The following is a 16624-nucleotide window of genomic DNA, read 5'->3' as shown; positions in this document are numbered from 1 at the left end:
TGGATTAAATTGGGTGGTTAAATTGATTGGATTAGGAATTGATTGGGTATCAATTCAAAGGATATTGAACTGATTAATTCAAAATTCGATACAGATTAATCAGTCTATTAAACCGATAAATCGATGAACTGATTGATTTAACTACTAATCTAATTCAAAACCTTACTTTAAGTAACAAAATAATAACACGTCTTAATCCTTTAGAGTGATTGGAACACGCTATAATAAGATTTTGATACATCAATAAAGCGAAATTAAAACAACCTAAATTATGATTTATTGGTCGATGATTTTTTTCGAAATAACTTTAGATCAAATCATTGTTGTAAAAAAGAAGACATAATGATAAATTTAGCTCTTAATATTTTTTTTAAGTGAAATGATGACTAAAACATTAATTTTTAATGTTGTTGACATGGTAACTCAAATGGCAATCTATATACGCATCATGTTAACTTAATATATCATTTGCATTATATGTCATATCATCAAATAATTCACAATTTATAAAAATTTAAAAATAAAAGTTCATAATTTTAATTTTAATTAAATTAACATGGAGTACAAATATTTAAAAATTTAAATTAGTATTCTCGTTAGAAAAACATCATTTGATTCTCTCAATTCTTTTTAAAAGATCATCAAATTTGACAATATAGCTAAAAAAATAAAACAGCAAAATTTGAAATTATACCAAATAAATAAATAAAATTAAAATCAACTTTAAATAATAATTCATATATAAACTTATTCATAAATATAAATAAATTACATATTTTATTTGCAATCAATTCAATTGATTAAAATGAATTGAAAAGAGACTATGACTAGTTCTACGCATTGTATCAAAAAAAAATATGATCGAACCTATAATGAGATTATTAAAAAAACAAACCAATTTTGTTACATAGGATCAAATGTTTCATTCATTCACAAGCAACCTTAGGTGAAAATATTACACAAAATAGAAACAAATTTTCAATAAAATAAGGTAAAACCTTTCAACCTACCAATCAAAATTTACATTTTGTACTCAAGATACTTGTATAGATACAATACAACATATATTTGTCTTTCTCCCATGTTATTTACTTTACAAAATATTATTATATAAAACCTGCAAGAATATTGAATTAATATGATCATATAGATGAACTTGAATCAAGCTTTTAACACGAGCCTTTGAACCAGGAGTTATGCTTATATGATTGCGTATAACCTTCTTCTAGTTATCTTCAGCTTCAATTAATGACAGGATTCTTGAATTAGCCTCAAACTAGACCTATAAGAGCATCATTATGGCCGTTGAATATGCAACGAGGAGATAAACTACGATATATTCTGTGTTAAGACCTGCAAAAGAGAGGGTGAGACTTTCATTAAAGTTTCGAGGGTTTCCAAGAGATTACAATCGCTTGAGTAAACAGGGCGATTTCCTACCACTTTGAGCATTTGTGGCGGCAGGTAGTGCAGGAATTCTGATAGCTGTATGACATGAATACAAGTGAAAATAAGGAAATGATGAGGGAAATAGCATTAAAGTAATTTAAAATCAATGTGAACCACCAATGAGAGTACATACTCTTATTGCATGATGAAGCTGGCAGTAGTGACAGAGACGGCCATTGAGCTGGAATATTATCATTTAGATCGCAAATGAAACTGATCCCGGAAAACTTGTCCAATGTTGCATCAGAAGGTAAGCTTGGTAAGAGACATCCAGATTCTAACAAAAGTGAAAAGAAACAAACAAGTTGGACATGTTAATAATGTAAATAGATAATTGAATATGCTAATCTCGCAAATGAAGGGTACAAGTACTTAAAGAATTTGCTAGTTTCGAAACAGGCATGACTCTTTCAATTGTAACAACTCCCACCTCGTCTTTCCTAAACTATGACGGGTAAAAAACAAAAAGACGGGAGAAGAAAGCAACAAAAAGACGGGAGAAGAATGCTTTCAACATGATTCAAGTACCAACTAAAGAATTAGTATAAGATACAGATGCACATAGGAACAAATTCCCAATATGTAAAAGCAAATTTATGTTGCCATTTTTGAGTGGAGAAGAATCTTACCTTGACTTCCGACTGATGCATAGAAGTTGTTGATAATTAGTATCAAATCCGATCATGACAGAGAAAAAAGAATAAAGTGTTAGTACTAATTCATTATTTTTATGTAAGGATCAATTCAGGTTGCTCATCGCAGTGGCATCAAGCAAGGAAACCAACCTTGAAGAGAGAAATCCTTAAGGCTTATGTGACATAGGCTATAAACATCTTTGGTGATATTGTATTTTTGGAGCTTCAACCCTAACGAGGTAGCACAGTCCAAAGCTTGTAAGTTGGTGATTAGGGTCTGCTTTTGTAAGTGAGAGACATAGCTATTCATAGCATCACAACAAGCTGTTTGGTCACTTATTCCGTTTCCACAGCTATTTGCCACATGCTTCATGTTGGGAAAAACGAGAGGGCAAACTGAAATCGAAGAAAACCAAAAACAAAGAAAATAGTTTAAATATGAAGCCTGTTGAAGGGAGGTCGACTGGGCCGGTCTCAGACCCTAAATGGTGGAGGTATTGTTCCCGGGGTGTCTATACTCAGTTTTAGCCCTACATTTTGTCCCCCGACTCCAAGGAGAGCCCAAACGGGTTCACGGAGCTTGGGGAGCACTTCACCACCAAGGAAATGTTTTATCATTTGGCCTTGGTGGGGTTCAAACCCATGCCTTTATATGGCATTGGTGGGTAAGAACACTACCACTTAGCTAGACTAGCCAAGCATAGAGCCATAGACATCCCAGGCACAATACGTCCACCGTTGAGGGTCCAAGACCAGCCCAGAGAGCGACCTCCCCACAACAAAGCCAAAGATGTAACCAGAATGATAATACCTAAGACGATAAGATAGAGGGGGCATTGATACCTTTGTTAACATTGCAATTGGTTAATCCTCTAAGAACTTCCTTTGCATGATAAGGGTCAAGTTTACTTGCCAACCATCGAAGCACAACGGTTTTACAATCATTTATCCTTGTTGTGTGCTGAGGTAAAACATGAGGTCCATCCATGCTTAGAGGATCAGAAGCTTTCAATGCAAGTCTTGTTGCAGCATCAGATATTGCACCTTGACAAACTTGGTCACAACATTCTTTAACAGGATCAATCTTTTCACATGAAGCAAGAAGCTCAGAAGAGTTTACCATGTTCTCAAATTCATCAACATCTTTTACGGGACAAGATGCTTCAGTAAGGTTTGATGAATGAATCGAACAAACTTGATTGAGACCGTCACCAGCACCCTGGCCAGCCAAGACTTGCTCAATATCTGATAAACAAGGCTTGGCAAGGGTTCTGTTTAGAGCGAGCACACCAGTTTCTTTACTCAATTGACCAACAAGAATCACAAGAGTAGCATGTAGTTGTGGACAACATATTACATTTGCCAATAGTGGAGCAAATGCAGCCCAACAATCAATTGACGTAATGCTTATCAAGCTTTGAGCAGCAGTGAAATTTAACATACAGAGTCCTACAGAAGACCAAAGACAACACAAAAATGTAATTATACACTAAAATCCAAATAGATTAAGCTTTTAAACTATTATGTAAAGCGATAAATATCAAAATTGTACATGAACTTTGATCCAATGTGCAATGCTATACATGACCTTTAACTTTGTGCGATTTTATAAATGAAATTGACTGATTCAATTTTCAGAAATCACTAACAATATTATCAAATTAGCATCATTTTATGTTGATATATTGCATACACAGACTATTATACAAATCCAATATGAAAATAAATGTATATTCATTTCTTTAAATGTGTACAATTGAATCAAAATCAAAGTTTCATGTATACATATGAACCACAATTTAAGTTTCATTCGTATAATTGCACCAAATCAAAGTTCATTTTTCAAATTGAAACGAAGTTCATGTATAAACTTGATATTTATCCCTTATGTAAAACATACCTGATAATTTAGGAGAAGTGCTATTTGTGAAGGTTGATAGAGGAGAAGGTGCAAGTAGAGGAAGAAATGGTTGAGGAGATGCCGTTGGAGTAATTTTAGGTACAAAATCACCAGTTGCTCTACCGGTTAACATATAACCTTTATGATGAACTTGAAGATCGGATAAGCATTCATGGAAGCCTGAAATGAAGGGATGAATCACAAAGATTGAAAATATCACACATAACCAATTAAGTAAGATGTGAAATTTAAAATTTTCCACTTATGCTACACAAAGGCAACTGATAATAAAACCGCAAAAATCTTATACTCATCTAGTGCTTAAACATTAAAGTGTTGCTTAGCATGGTTCAAAATGACAATGTTATTGATAAGACATGCATTGAACACAAGGATTACAAGAGAAATGAAAAGTCAAACCAACATAGCTTATGTTTGTTCCTCGTACATCAAGTTTCAACCACATTTATCGTGGTCTAACAGGCACTGTCCCAGGCAGGATAAGCCATTGTCAAAATCAACCTCTTTGTAAATGTTCCAAAATCAAGATCATACATTTTTAAGCACAGAAAATACCTAAACTAATTCTCCATGGTATTTTTATGATCCTCACGGTCACTCGAAAAGCTTAAACAGATTAAAAAGTACATATATAAGTAAACAATTATAAGACCTATTTGAGATAAATAGTTATAAAGACTAAAATTTCAAGTATTTGTTAGCAGACAGATTTCTAAAACTACAATAAAACACAAGCAAACTAAAATTAATATCAACTATTCACAAGAATCAAACATTCCAATTACATTAACTTCTTTTCTAATAATTTTTTCAAGCTAATGGACATAAGAGAGGTCCAAAGCTAATATCATCACATTGGGTAAAAGTACCATGGACACCCTTGTACTAAGAGCCGAATTGCATTTTGCCACCTCTACTCAAAAAAAGTACACAAATTAGTCCATGTAAATTAGATCAAAGAGCAAACTGTTCATTCTGTTAAAAATTTCATCAATTCTACTACTAAAAACTGATCCGTCTAGGTTAGAATGAGGTACAGATGGCACATCACTTGTAATCACTTGTAACTGTCAGGTAATTTTGCCAGCCACATTAACTTTTAAACAGTAGAAATAGATAAGCTTTTAACAAAAAAAAAGACCAGTTTACTCTGCAACAACTAAATTTAACCAGAGATACAGGGCCTGCATGATACTTCTACCCATCACATTGTATTTAACATAAATTACAAAGCTAATATAATAAAGAAAAGTTCAAGCTGGCAAACACAAAGAACCTAAAATGTATCAGCGCAAATAATGCAAGAAAGTACAAGTTCAATAAGTTAATGCACCAAATCACTGAAAATTGAATACTATTTTCAATTAAGAATCTTCCTACACATAAAGTAAAAACTTTACCAGACTTATTTAGTGAAATTCAAGAATAATCTATTTCTTTAAGCTCAAATTTACAAGAAAAAAAAATTAAGAATTCCAGGCTAACATTTCCCGCAATTTTAATAATGACCCAACAGTTAAAACAAATAGATGATACCAATATAAGCAAAACCCAGAAATGAGAAATGAGAAACATGATGTTTAAAAATCACTCACAGGCAAGAACCACAAACAGCTTAAGCAGCAACATGCTGAAATTGTGCTCAAGAGACACGCCAGCATTCATCTCTTTCTTTCCTCTAATGAAGATAAACAGTTGTAACTAGAAAATAGATGTTTAAGAGTTAAGGGATTAAAAGTGAGAGAATGTGATTAAGGAAGGGGATAAGTTGGAAGACATTAGAGAAAGAGAGAGAAGAGAGCACAGAGAAGCCATGAATGTGCTTCAAAAGAGAGATGAAAATAATAAGAAAAGAAAGCACTGAAGAAGAGTAATGAAAATAGCTGTCATCTTTAGTAGACCCTACCATCGAATTAAATGCTCATATATAAACACACACCCACTGCATCAAACATTTAAGGCCATCAATGTTTTTTTTTTTTTTACACTTAGTTTACAAGTCATCTTTCACATGTGTGACCTTTCCTAATTATAGATAGAACTAATTAGGTTAAAATATGCTTACAGTCCTTGTACTTTTCAAAAGTTAGGAATTTAGTCCATATACTTGGAATTTCTAGGAATTTAGTTCATCTACTTTTCATATTTCAAAATCTAAATCTATCTGTTAACAGTTGGAGCTGAATTTTAAAATCTGAAAAGTAAAGAGACTAAATTCCTTAAAATATAAGTATAAGGATTAAATTTTAATTTTAAAAATATAGGGATTGTAGAATATTTTAATTAAATAATTAATTTAAATTTATAATCAATTTTAATTTTAAAATTTCAAGTTTATTTTAAATTTGGATAATTTAGATATAATCCATTTGAATTCTGCTGATATAAAATTGTAAATTTTGAGATTTAAATTTAATAAGTTTATATTAAAAGAGTTTTGTTGAGGAGAAATCAGATTTTCTTTTAGGAAAAGTCTTTGAAGTGTCATTTGTTTGAGAGTCGATGGACTCTTCAATGAAAGATATTGTCCCTGTGTCGTGATTTTGTCATTGGCCTTCACGGAGAGTCGTGTACAATTCATGAAAAGTAACACCTAGATTGGGGGAGATACGAACTTACCAACCAATGTTGGATACAGTGATAAGATATATTTCACTTCCAATGGAAGAATACATATTCAAACCTTAGAAACAATGTTATTAGGAGGAGCAACCACAAACTCCAAAGGGATTGATCTTCATAAACAGTAAAACGAATATGGAAAATACATTGAGGTTAAAATATGTCATAAGTTCTTATACTATTCGTAAAATTGTAATTTAGTCAATCTACTTTTACTTTCAGAAATTCAATCATTCTACTTTTTATATTTTAAGATTCAAGTTCAACTATTAATATTATTAAAATTCGTGTCTTTCTACGAAGAACTCAGGTTGAAAGTTCAAACATTAAAAATAACGTCCGTTCAAAAAATCTAGCAATAAGTATTTGGTGCAATTATAAAATACTTTGCACTTAATGAAAGAATGTAAATTCAAACCTTAAAAATAATGTTATTGGGACGAATAATTATGAACTTCACAAAAAAAAATTATCTTTATAAGCCGTAAAATTGACGTAATAAAATACCTTAATTATTAAAAAAATTCAAATTCTGGTAAAAACTCCAAGTTATGAATGGGCCTCTTTGGGCCATTGGTGGCCCACATATGAAGAGGCTTTCACATTAGTGACTACAATCCAAACCTAGAGTGGGGACTCTGTAGCCATGGGCAGTGACATAATCTTGTGGCCTTACTCTCAATAAAGAACAAAAAAAAAAAATCAAGCAGAAAATGTTTCATTTTCATATATCAGAATATATTGATCATATATATACATCATCAACAAATATATAATCACCTAATTCTTTACCACAATACACATATTAACAGCTACCATGAATTTGTAATCCGAATCTTATTAGAGTAGTCTCCACAGTAATTTTATCAATATCCAGCACCATCTGTGAGACTCATAGAACTAGTTCACCTCCGGAATACTTTGCAGCACCGGCTTCCAAGGCCGACGCTGCTCCACCTCATAGACATCTCCGCCACCATCGACCAACATCCTGGCCAAGGCTTGTTCTAGGGTTGAACCTTGCACCTCCATCATATGTACCAATTGCTCCAGCTCCTTCTTTGAAATGGTTAGCTTCACCTCACTGGTGTTTCCAGCTATCTTTTCACCATGACCAAGCAACTTCACCTTCTCCTCCGTATTGTTAATCTCGTCATCATATCTATGCCAGCTATGGGTTGACACCAAAGAACCCCAATCTTCATCAGCCCAATATGAGTTTTCGTGTGTAAAACAATTCCCCATTTTCTGGGTTTTTTTGCAGGTGTTTCTTAATATGGATTTTTAAGGGAAGAAGAAATTTTCTAATGTATTTTTACGTGCGTAGTATAAAAGAGAAGAGATTTTAAGCTGTAAGGAACGAAGAATTTATAGAGAAAACATACGAGAGGTCAACTACAAGCCTAATATCAAAATTAAGGTAAATTTGTGGTTTTGATGTCTCTATTGTGTTTAAATTCGGGATTTAATCCTTATATTTTAATTTGACATAATTTCATCCTATTTTATGATGTTATTAGTTAGTCCAAGTAATGTTATTAGTTAGTCCAAATAGTTAACTATTATAAGTAAAATGCTAATAGAAATTATGTCTTAAAACATCATTATCAAACCATCATGCTTACATATTTTTGTGTTATTTTGTGTTGGAAGTAAGGCATAATAACAATGGCAGATTCTGAGACTAAGTTTTTGGGGTCCAAGTAAAATTTTCAAAATCTTAAGAGTTTAATGATTTTTTAAAAAAAATTGGGGTCTAATTAAAATTTTGTAAGATTAATGAGAATTTTCAAAAATTTTAGGAGAGCTTAATTAAAATTTTCAAAGAAAAAAATGTATAATGAGAATTTTTCAAGAATTTGAGGGTGGCTAACTAAAATTTCTAAAAATTTCAAGAGAGAAATGAAAATTTCTAAAAATTGAGGGCCTAGTTAAAATTTTTTAAATATTTCAAGGGAAAAATCAGAATCAAAATTGAGGCCAAGCTCCCGTAAGGATCCCCCTTTGCATAGGAAAAATGAGGACAAATATAGGCTGACTAGAGGTACTCGTGACTTAATTAACCTTGTCCATTTCGGGTCGGGTTTGAGTTTATAATTTTCAATTCAGATCATTTTGGCTTGATCCATTTTATTGAATTATATTTTCTAAATGCTTATATTTCCTCAACAATATCTCCACCACTGGACTTGTTGGAGCTCTCTGCAAAGTGAAAAACAAAACTCGAGAATAAAATCGAGTATAGACACTCCAAACGTAATACTTCCACCATTAAGGGGTCCTTTAGCTTCCTAGGCAACACTTTGAAGACTTTTTCTAGAGGAAGTCCAACCTCTCCTCAACAAGAATAGCTAACAATGTTAGCTAATTAGACTTATTATCAAAATTATAAAAGCAGGAAAATCGAATGATATCAAATTAAAATATAAAGATTAAATTCCAAATTTGAGAAAAATAGAGGGATTAAAACCACAATTTAACCTAAAATTAACAGGCTGTGAAAAAGGGACCCATATAACACGGTGGATCTCAACGAACCAACCGAAACAGGTTCGAGCCAGGTTGGGCGGTGAAGGTGGGCCCAAGAAAGACGCTAAGGACGGCTCAACTTATGGTTTAAGCATCGGTTGATAAACAAGCAAAGGTAGGAAGCAAGAAACAAAGTCAAACAGTGTTGTGTTGGGAAACCAAAACTAATGTTGGATTTAAGTAATATTTCGGAGTGTGAAATGGATTGAGAGACGCATCTTTAGACTTAAAAAAAATTTAAAAGAAAAAAAGTGTGACAAAAGTATAATGAAAGAAACTGGAAAAGAAGGGCTAATATTCTATTCATATTAACCACCTTTAAATATTAGTAAATAAAAGGTTTAATATAATATTTGATACTTAAATTTGACATTTTTTTCTAATTTGGTACCTAAACTTTTTTTTGGCTCAATTTGGTACTTGAACTTGACACATTTTTCTAATTTGATACCTAAACTTTTTTTGTGCCCAATTTGGTACCTGAACTTGACATATTTTTTCTAATTTGGTACCTAAGCTTCTTTTTAGGTTCAATTTAGTACCTATATTTATTAAATGTTATACAAATTTTAATTTTTTTTTGTTATGCTATAAAAATATTGTCAATATTAGAGAAAATTCATGTTAAAAAATAGGTATTGAGCTATACTTAATGAATTAAGATTAAATAAGGAAAATAAAGTTTTAAAACCCAAATTAAAAGAAATTCATTATTTTCAATTAATAAAATAATTAACTAAATAAAACTAAAAGAATTTGAAAATATAAAATACAAAAAAACATCATATCATCTCATCACATGTCGGTTATACATTGATTATTTTATTACCTCGTAAAAAATAACATTATTAGTATATTGGAGTATTTTGTAAAGCGTTTGACAAGTTCAAGTACCAAATCAAACAAAAAAAAAGGATTAGGTACCGAATTAGGAAAAATAATTAAGTTCAGGTAACAAATTGAATCCAAAAAAGATTAAGTACCAACTTAAGAAAAAGTGTCAAATTTGAGTACCAAATTGGACCCAGAAAGATTTTAGGTACCAAATTAGAAAAAATGTTAAGTTTAAATACCAAATGTTATATTAAACCTAAATAAAATTGAACCAATTAAATATGAAAAAATAATAGCATAGATCAAGGTAGACAAAATGTCTATATTGATAAAAGAAATCAATGTCTGGAAAAATATATACTTGACTGAATTGGATTAAATCGGATTTGAGTCGATTCATATTCAACATTATAAATAGTTGTTTAAACTCAGTTAAATTTAAAATATAAGCTTTAAATTTTATTCAATTCACTTATATTTGTAATAATTAATCTACAATATTTGTTTATATATTTTTATACATGTTTCATAAAAGAATATATATCCTTTAATTATTTACTAATTTTATATTGTTATTGAATTTTTAAACATAAATAATTTTAATATTTATATTAAATATTATATACATTACATAACTTATAAAAATAGGGTTGAATATAAAAAAATTATACATGAACTTTGATTTGGTACGATTATACACATGAAACTTAAATTGTGGTTTATATAAATGAAACTTAAATTGCGGTTCATATGCATACATGAAATTTTGATTTTAATTCAATAATACACATTGGATTAAGATAATAGTTTTGAGATGTAATATATCAACGTAAAATTGTTCTAATTTGATACTATTATTAATCATTTTGAAATTTGAATCAAATCAAAATTTAATATATAAAATTACATAAAATAAAATGTATATATATTGTAAATCAAAATTGATCTACAATATTAATATTTATTCATTTCATAAAAAAATTATAAAATTAAAAATGGGATGGAATAGGCCGAAGCTAGAGCATGGAAGACTAGCCCATGTTTGTTCTTATTTTCATGGGTCTAATATTTTGTTTGTGCAATGTAGAGGTGCTCATGGGCCGGGCAGGGCCCAGAAAAAATTCCAGCCCGCATCCTAGGCCCAGGCCCGGCCTGAAATATGGGCCTAAGATTTTGTCCAGGCCGGCCAGGGAAAAAATTCTTAAGCCCGAGTCTGGCCCGACCCGGTCTATTTTTAAATAAAACACTAAAAATTTATTTTAAAAATAAAAAAAAATTAAAAAAAGTATTTTAAAAATATTTTAAAATTTAAAAAATAAAAATATATATTTATTATATTCGAGCCGGGCCGGGCTGGGCCCGGGCCAAAAAGTAGTTCTCGAGGCCCGACCTGTTTATTTTTTTGCCCAAGCCCATATTTCGGGCCTATATTTTTACCCAAATCCTCCCATATTTCGGATGGGCCGCCCGGCCCATGAGCACCTCTAGTGCAATGGGCCATTCTCACGGCATTTGATCATTTAATAAAAAATTAATTAATTTACTTGTTTTTAATGTTTCAAAAATTTTTAGCTCGATTGGTATGGACTAATGCAGGAAGATATGAGTTCGAGTGCATTAAAGTGCATTATCCTCTTATTTATGAGTTGTGATAGGCTATGAGTAAATTTAGGCGCATTATGTTGGTTAAAATAGTTGGCCACTATAAAGACCCGATGACGCACAACTTTGCCGCAACTTTCTTAAAAAAGCTCAATTTTATAGTCTTGCTTAAATATCATGTTTAGCGAGCCCAACAACAATTTATAAGATATATATTGAGGTTTGGGGCATCATCTATCCATTCATAGCATTTGACAAAATATTCATTTAATCTTTTCGAGTTAGCTCCATCAATGTCTGGAGTTGGCATATGTTGCTCTATTATTGTACTCTGAAAGAGCAAAAGTTAATAACTTAGACCTAAGCCTTGCCTCCACACTTATAGATAACCCTCAACATTGGGGTAAATAGAAGAAAGAATGAGACATAGTCTTTTCTCAATAATCCATCCCACGCGCATTTAGGGCCAGTTCTTCGTTATTTTTGAGAAGTGCTTTTGAAAAGTTTGGTTTAAAATTTGAGTGTTTAGCATTTCTATCAAAAAGTACTTTTGAGAAATAAAATATCTATTTTAGACATGTTATTATCAAGTAACAAATATGCATTTAAATAATATTTAAATTAGTTAATATTATTATATTTTAGTAATAATATAAAAAAATATTATAACTTGTTGTTAATATTTTAATATATAAAATATAAATTGTACATATTTTTAAGCAATAAATATTAATTATTTATAAAATTAATTAGAATATATAAACTATATTCTAAATATTTAAATATTTGTAATTAGTATTTTAAAAATATTTTTATGTTTAATTAATGATTTTAACACAATTGTAATTAAACACCAAGAAAAAAAAGAAAAATACTATGTTATTGGAGGGGTAAAAAAATAATTAAGCACCAAAAATATTTTTAGGAGAGAAAAAACTAAAATTTTTAGCTTCTCCTTTTCAGGAGTGCTTTTGAAAAGTATTTTTGAAAAGTTAAAAATTTCAGCAAAAAACAACTTGTTTTCTGCAGCTTTTCTTTCAAAAATACTTTTGGAGTTAGAAGCGTTTTTTTTAAGCAATGAATAACTGACCCTTAGACTTCTAAGGTTCAGTGATTCTACGCACTTCATTTGATATAAGCTACTTTTGTTATAACGATTTTTTACACTCCCTAAAATGTGAATCATCTTCATTACAAAATCTCCACATTTCGTTTCGTGTATTTTTAACGTTATAACAACTCTATTTATAACAAAAATAACAATGAATAGCATTTTTGGAAAAAAAAAAAACAATAAAAGTGAGCAACTGCTCCAAAACTAAAACCATGAAAATTTGGTCGCTAAAACATTGATTGTGTTGCGTGGTCAATTGTGCTCCATAAAACATGGAAATAATTATGTCTGCGTACGTGGTTCTGTGCATCAAATTAAGTGTTTTAACATTTTGGTGGCAAATCAAATCGAAGTTACAAAACCCTAAAAGCACACAGTTGGGAACTAAATCAATGCAATTTTTCGTAGCTAAGGTGCATTGAAACATTTATGTCTGCATCACATACGTGTGCAAGAAAAATACACCTGAGGGGATTCCCTCATAAATCTCAACAACCACTTCCACTGTTGGGGACATTAGAAACTTAATTTACACGGTAAAAGTACGTTGGGATCATGTATAGGTGAATCTAGAAGACTTTTTAGGAGAGATTGAAATTGAGTTATAAAATCTTTTAGAAAGATTTCATCATTTTTTAAGAAACTAAATGTTATAATAGGGGTTGATAATGACAATAGAATGATCACAAAATTAAAAGAAATTAGAACACCCAGATTTTACGTAGAAATCTTTTCGGAAAAAAACCACGGATGGAGGAGAAAAAATTTACTAATGTTGAAAAACGAATGATACAAGAGGAGTTTCGACTACATTTATTTAAATGTTGAAAAATATTATTCTAATTAATGTTAAATAGAAGAAGTGTGGTTCTACACGAATTTTACTTGTGCGGCATGGTTCGTACTGCGGGTACTCCCGGTCGCAACCCCAGTCCAGTATTATGCTTAATGGGAATTTGTAGCAGGCGAAAGACCCTCTTATTTTGTCATTGTATTTTATTTCTTTAACAAGTGATAGGATTCGGGTCACACAACTTTAACACTAAATGAAAAAAATTCATTTAAAATAGCTAAAGTGTAATATTACCATATATAAAATTTTTAATTTGATTATTTATAAAGGGACTAAAAAGCTGTATTCGCCTTTAAGATCTTGAGTTATACATGTGTCAAGTATTATTTTTGATGAAGATTTTATCTCTTGATTCTACTTATAATTTGAATGCCTGCACATGATTCGTCTTATCAAGCACTTAACTAGATATTCTCATTCTCTAAACTCGTCACTTCACATATTTAAACTCTCGATATGATTAAAAGACAAAATCTCACCGAAAGTAATACTTTATTGGTTGAAAATTGTACCAAAATCTGAGCCATAAAATTCTTTCAAATTTCTTTAATTAATGCTTAGTGTAAGAAATTATATTCACCTACAAATTACAATCATAAAACTTGGAAAAATTGGGGAGGGTGGGGGTAAAGTACTCTTTCTTGGTGGATGAAAAAAGTAAATGGATCTTTAAAATCTAGTTCAAAGTTCAACACAACGTTTATGTAACTTACTTTTTGATTTGAAGGTTCTTATTGATATGTCAAAAGAAAGTAATAAAGACCCACCAATTTACAGTTTCAGTTAATGAGTTCAATTTTAAGAGAAACATACATACATATTGTTGTTGTGGTATTAGTCATTATCGACCTGCTACTCTTTTATTCGATTGAGATTGATCAGATTCTCTTTATTCAATAATGATAGTTTGTATTAGTTTACATGAGTTTGCACGTGATGGGTTCGCATCATTGTGCAAGCAAACCCACACTTAAAGAATACATATTTAACATTAGAATATGATATGTGTTTGCATGCATGGAGGCCTACCTAGGACGTCACATGTAAGAACCGTATCATATAAACAGGGAAATTAGCCTCTTCAAAGGAATATACACAAAAAAAACTCAACAATTATTATACTATATTTGTAAATTAATTCATAGAGCAATACTAACAAGTTAAGGTTGAAAAAGATCAAAGTTGATGCAATCTTGTGTCAAAATTAAATTATATATTTTTATGAGAGTTAAAATATAATTTCGTCATTTTAATAGTTTATATTCTTATAATTTTTTAAATAACTAAATCAAAAGTTTATTATTTTAAAGGACCAAAATGCAATTTAAAGAGTTAACTTAAATTTCCTATTTTAGGGAGGGTTGCCCCCTATACCAACTTGTCAAATTATTAATTAGTAAACCAAGGCACTTGACATAGCAAGCAACAATTGAGGGTTAATGATGTTTGAATTATATCATATCCGATTTGAAGAAGTACATTAAATCGGTTAAATTAAAAATCGATACGAATCTATTGAATCGGTTAAAAAATTGGTTGAAATATATTTTTAAAAATTTTAATTAAATTGATCGAATTTATAATATAGATTCGATTACTGATCCAATTCTGAAAACATGGTTGAAGGTGGCAATTAGTGCTTCTGCCAAGAATGCCAACGCTCCTTTAAATTCTTTGTTCCTTCATAATTTAACAAATTAGTAGCTTCAACTGTCTAATAATGAAAGCCTGAATTATCTGAAACGTTGTCCAATTTATTCAACATTCAGATTTCCCAACCATTTAAATCGTGCTCGCTTGTTAGTTGTTACACGAAAACGGGAGAAATAAAAAAAAAAATCAATTTATGACAATTATTTGACATCAATTTATGACATCAATTTAATTAAAATTTAGTAATTTCAATTTTTGTGTTTAGTTTGATGATAGGAAACTATTCACTCATAGAATCTTTCGAGGTTTGAACTTTTAAGAAGCAAATGATAAATCTTTATTTGAGCAGTTCCCTTTAAACGTAATGTGTATTTGTGTATACGGTGAAGGAGTTAGAAAACTTTTTGGAGGGACGAAATAAAATTATATATTTTTATGATAGTAAAAATGTAATTTTATCATTTTAATAGCCTACATCTTTATAATTTTTAAATGATTAAATCAAATTTTTATTATTTTTGGAGGGGCCAAAGTGTAATTTTATCATTACAATTTTAAATTTTATAAATTATAAAGAGCTTATATAAAAAATTTTCCATTTTAGGGGAGACCGAGACCCCTACCAGCCCCTTGGCTCCGCCACTATGTGTATGAATATTAACCCTTTAATTATACTATACCAAAAATTATTATTTTATTTTATTTTATTAAAATTCATATTATTAACAAAATTATTACATGTAATGATGCTTTTCATCTTAATTTCAGAATCATACGAGACCTTTTAAAATTATACATTTTAAAAAGAAAATTGAAAACCTAACATCTGTTCATTTTTTGTATTTATATTTTCTAAAGGAAAATTAGCTTTTTGGCATCTTGCAAGATTTAATCTTGATGGTTCACATTTTTATCAATTTAATTATTGTTTTTAATTTAAATTTTACTATTAGTCTTTAAAAAAGAGAGTAAAATCGCTTTTTAAATAGAAATGTTAACTAAATCATTAATTTTTAAAGATGTTGGTATGACAACCTACCGGCAGCCCGTGTGTATTTTATGCCAACATGTCACTATTTGTTTTATATGTCACGTTAATAAATAATTTAAAAGATTAAAAAAGTATGAAGTATATGTAGATTGTCATATGAGCTACCATGTTTAAAATTTTAACATTTTAATCAATATTTTGTTAGAAAAAATACCAATTCAGCTATTTTTGAAAAGTTGATGGTTAAATTTAATTTTTTTTTTAAAAGTTGCAAGTAAAATTTAGTTAATAAAAGTAACAATGACTAAATTGAAAAAAATATAAACATTATTGACTAAATTTAGTATTATACTTTTTTTTTTTAAAAGTGCACTTAAAAAGGCACGACATTATAATAAGGTCAATCGATTCTTAGTTCGGT

The 16624-nt window shown here is 30.1% G+C and overlaps 2 protein-coding genes across 2 annotated transcripts; both read right to left on the bottom strand.

Annotated features, from left to right (window-relative positions):
* Window positions 1-975: 975 nt before the first annotated feature.
* LOC105776551 (uncharacterized GPI-anchored protein At1g61900) lies at window positions 976-5872 on the bottom strand. The gene is made up of 8 exons (XM_012599267.2): window positions 5601-5872; window positions 3985-4164; window positions 2928-3533; window positions 2235-2480; window positions 2079-2090; window positions 1583-1726; window positions 1441-1485; window positions 976-1353 (listed from the first exon to the last, which is right to left on the bottom strand). The coding sequence occupies exons 1-8, from the start codon at window positions 5668-5670 to the stop codon at window positions 1283-1285; spliced, it is 1374 nt and encodes a 457-aa protein (XP_012454721.1). The 5' UTR covers window positions 5671-5872; the 3' UTR covers window positions 976-1282.
* Window positions 5873-7329: 1457 nt separating this feature from the next.
* Window positions 7330-7945, bottom strand: LOC105775800 (uncharacterized). Its single transcript, XM_012598308.2, has one exon. It carries the CDS (start codon window positions 7870-7872, stop codon window positions 7528-7530), a length of 345 nt encoding a protein of 114 aa, XP_012453762.1. The 5' UTR covers window positions 7873-7945; the 3' UTR covers window positions 7330-7527.
* Window positions 7946-16624: the final 8679 nt, after the last annotated feature.

The sequence above is a fragment of the Gossypium raimondii genome, chromosome 10, assembly GCF_025698545.1.
Source record: "Gossypium raimondii isolate GPD5lz chromosome 10, ASM2569854v1, whole genome shotgun sequence".
Taxonomy (NCBI): domain Eukaryota; kingdom Viridiplantae; phylum Streptophyta; class Magnoliopsida; order Malvales; family Malvaceae; genus Gossypium; species Gossypium raimondii.
This window is presented reverse-complemented; position numbering and strand designations above follow the sequence as displayed.

Coding starts and splice junctions, on each gene's coding strand:
- LOC105776551 (XM_012599267.2), bottom strand. CDS start 5,670: ATGAATGCTGGCGTGTCTCTTGAGCACAATTTCAGCATGTTGCTGCTT. Junction 4,165..5,600: donor GCTGTTTGTGGTTCTTGCCT/GTGAGTGATTTT, acceptor CCTTCATTTCAG/GCTTCCATGAATGCTTATCC. Junction 2,481..2,927: donor CAATTGCAATGTTAACAAAG/GTATCAATGCCC, acceptor CTTCGATTTCAG/TTTGCCCTCTCGTTTTTCCC.
- LOC105775800 (XM_012598308.2), bottom strand. CDS start 7,872: ATGGGGAATTGTTTTACACACGAAAACTCATATTGGGCTGATGAAGAT.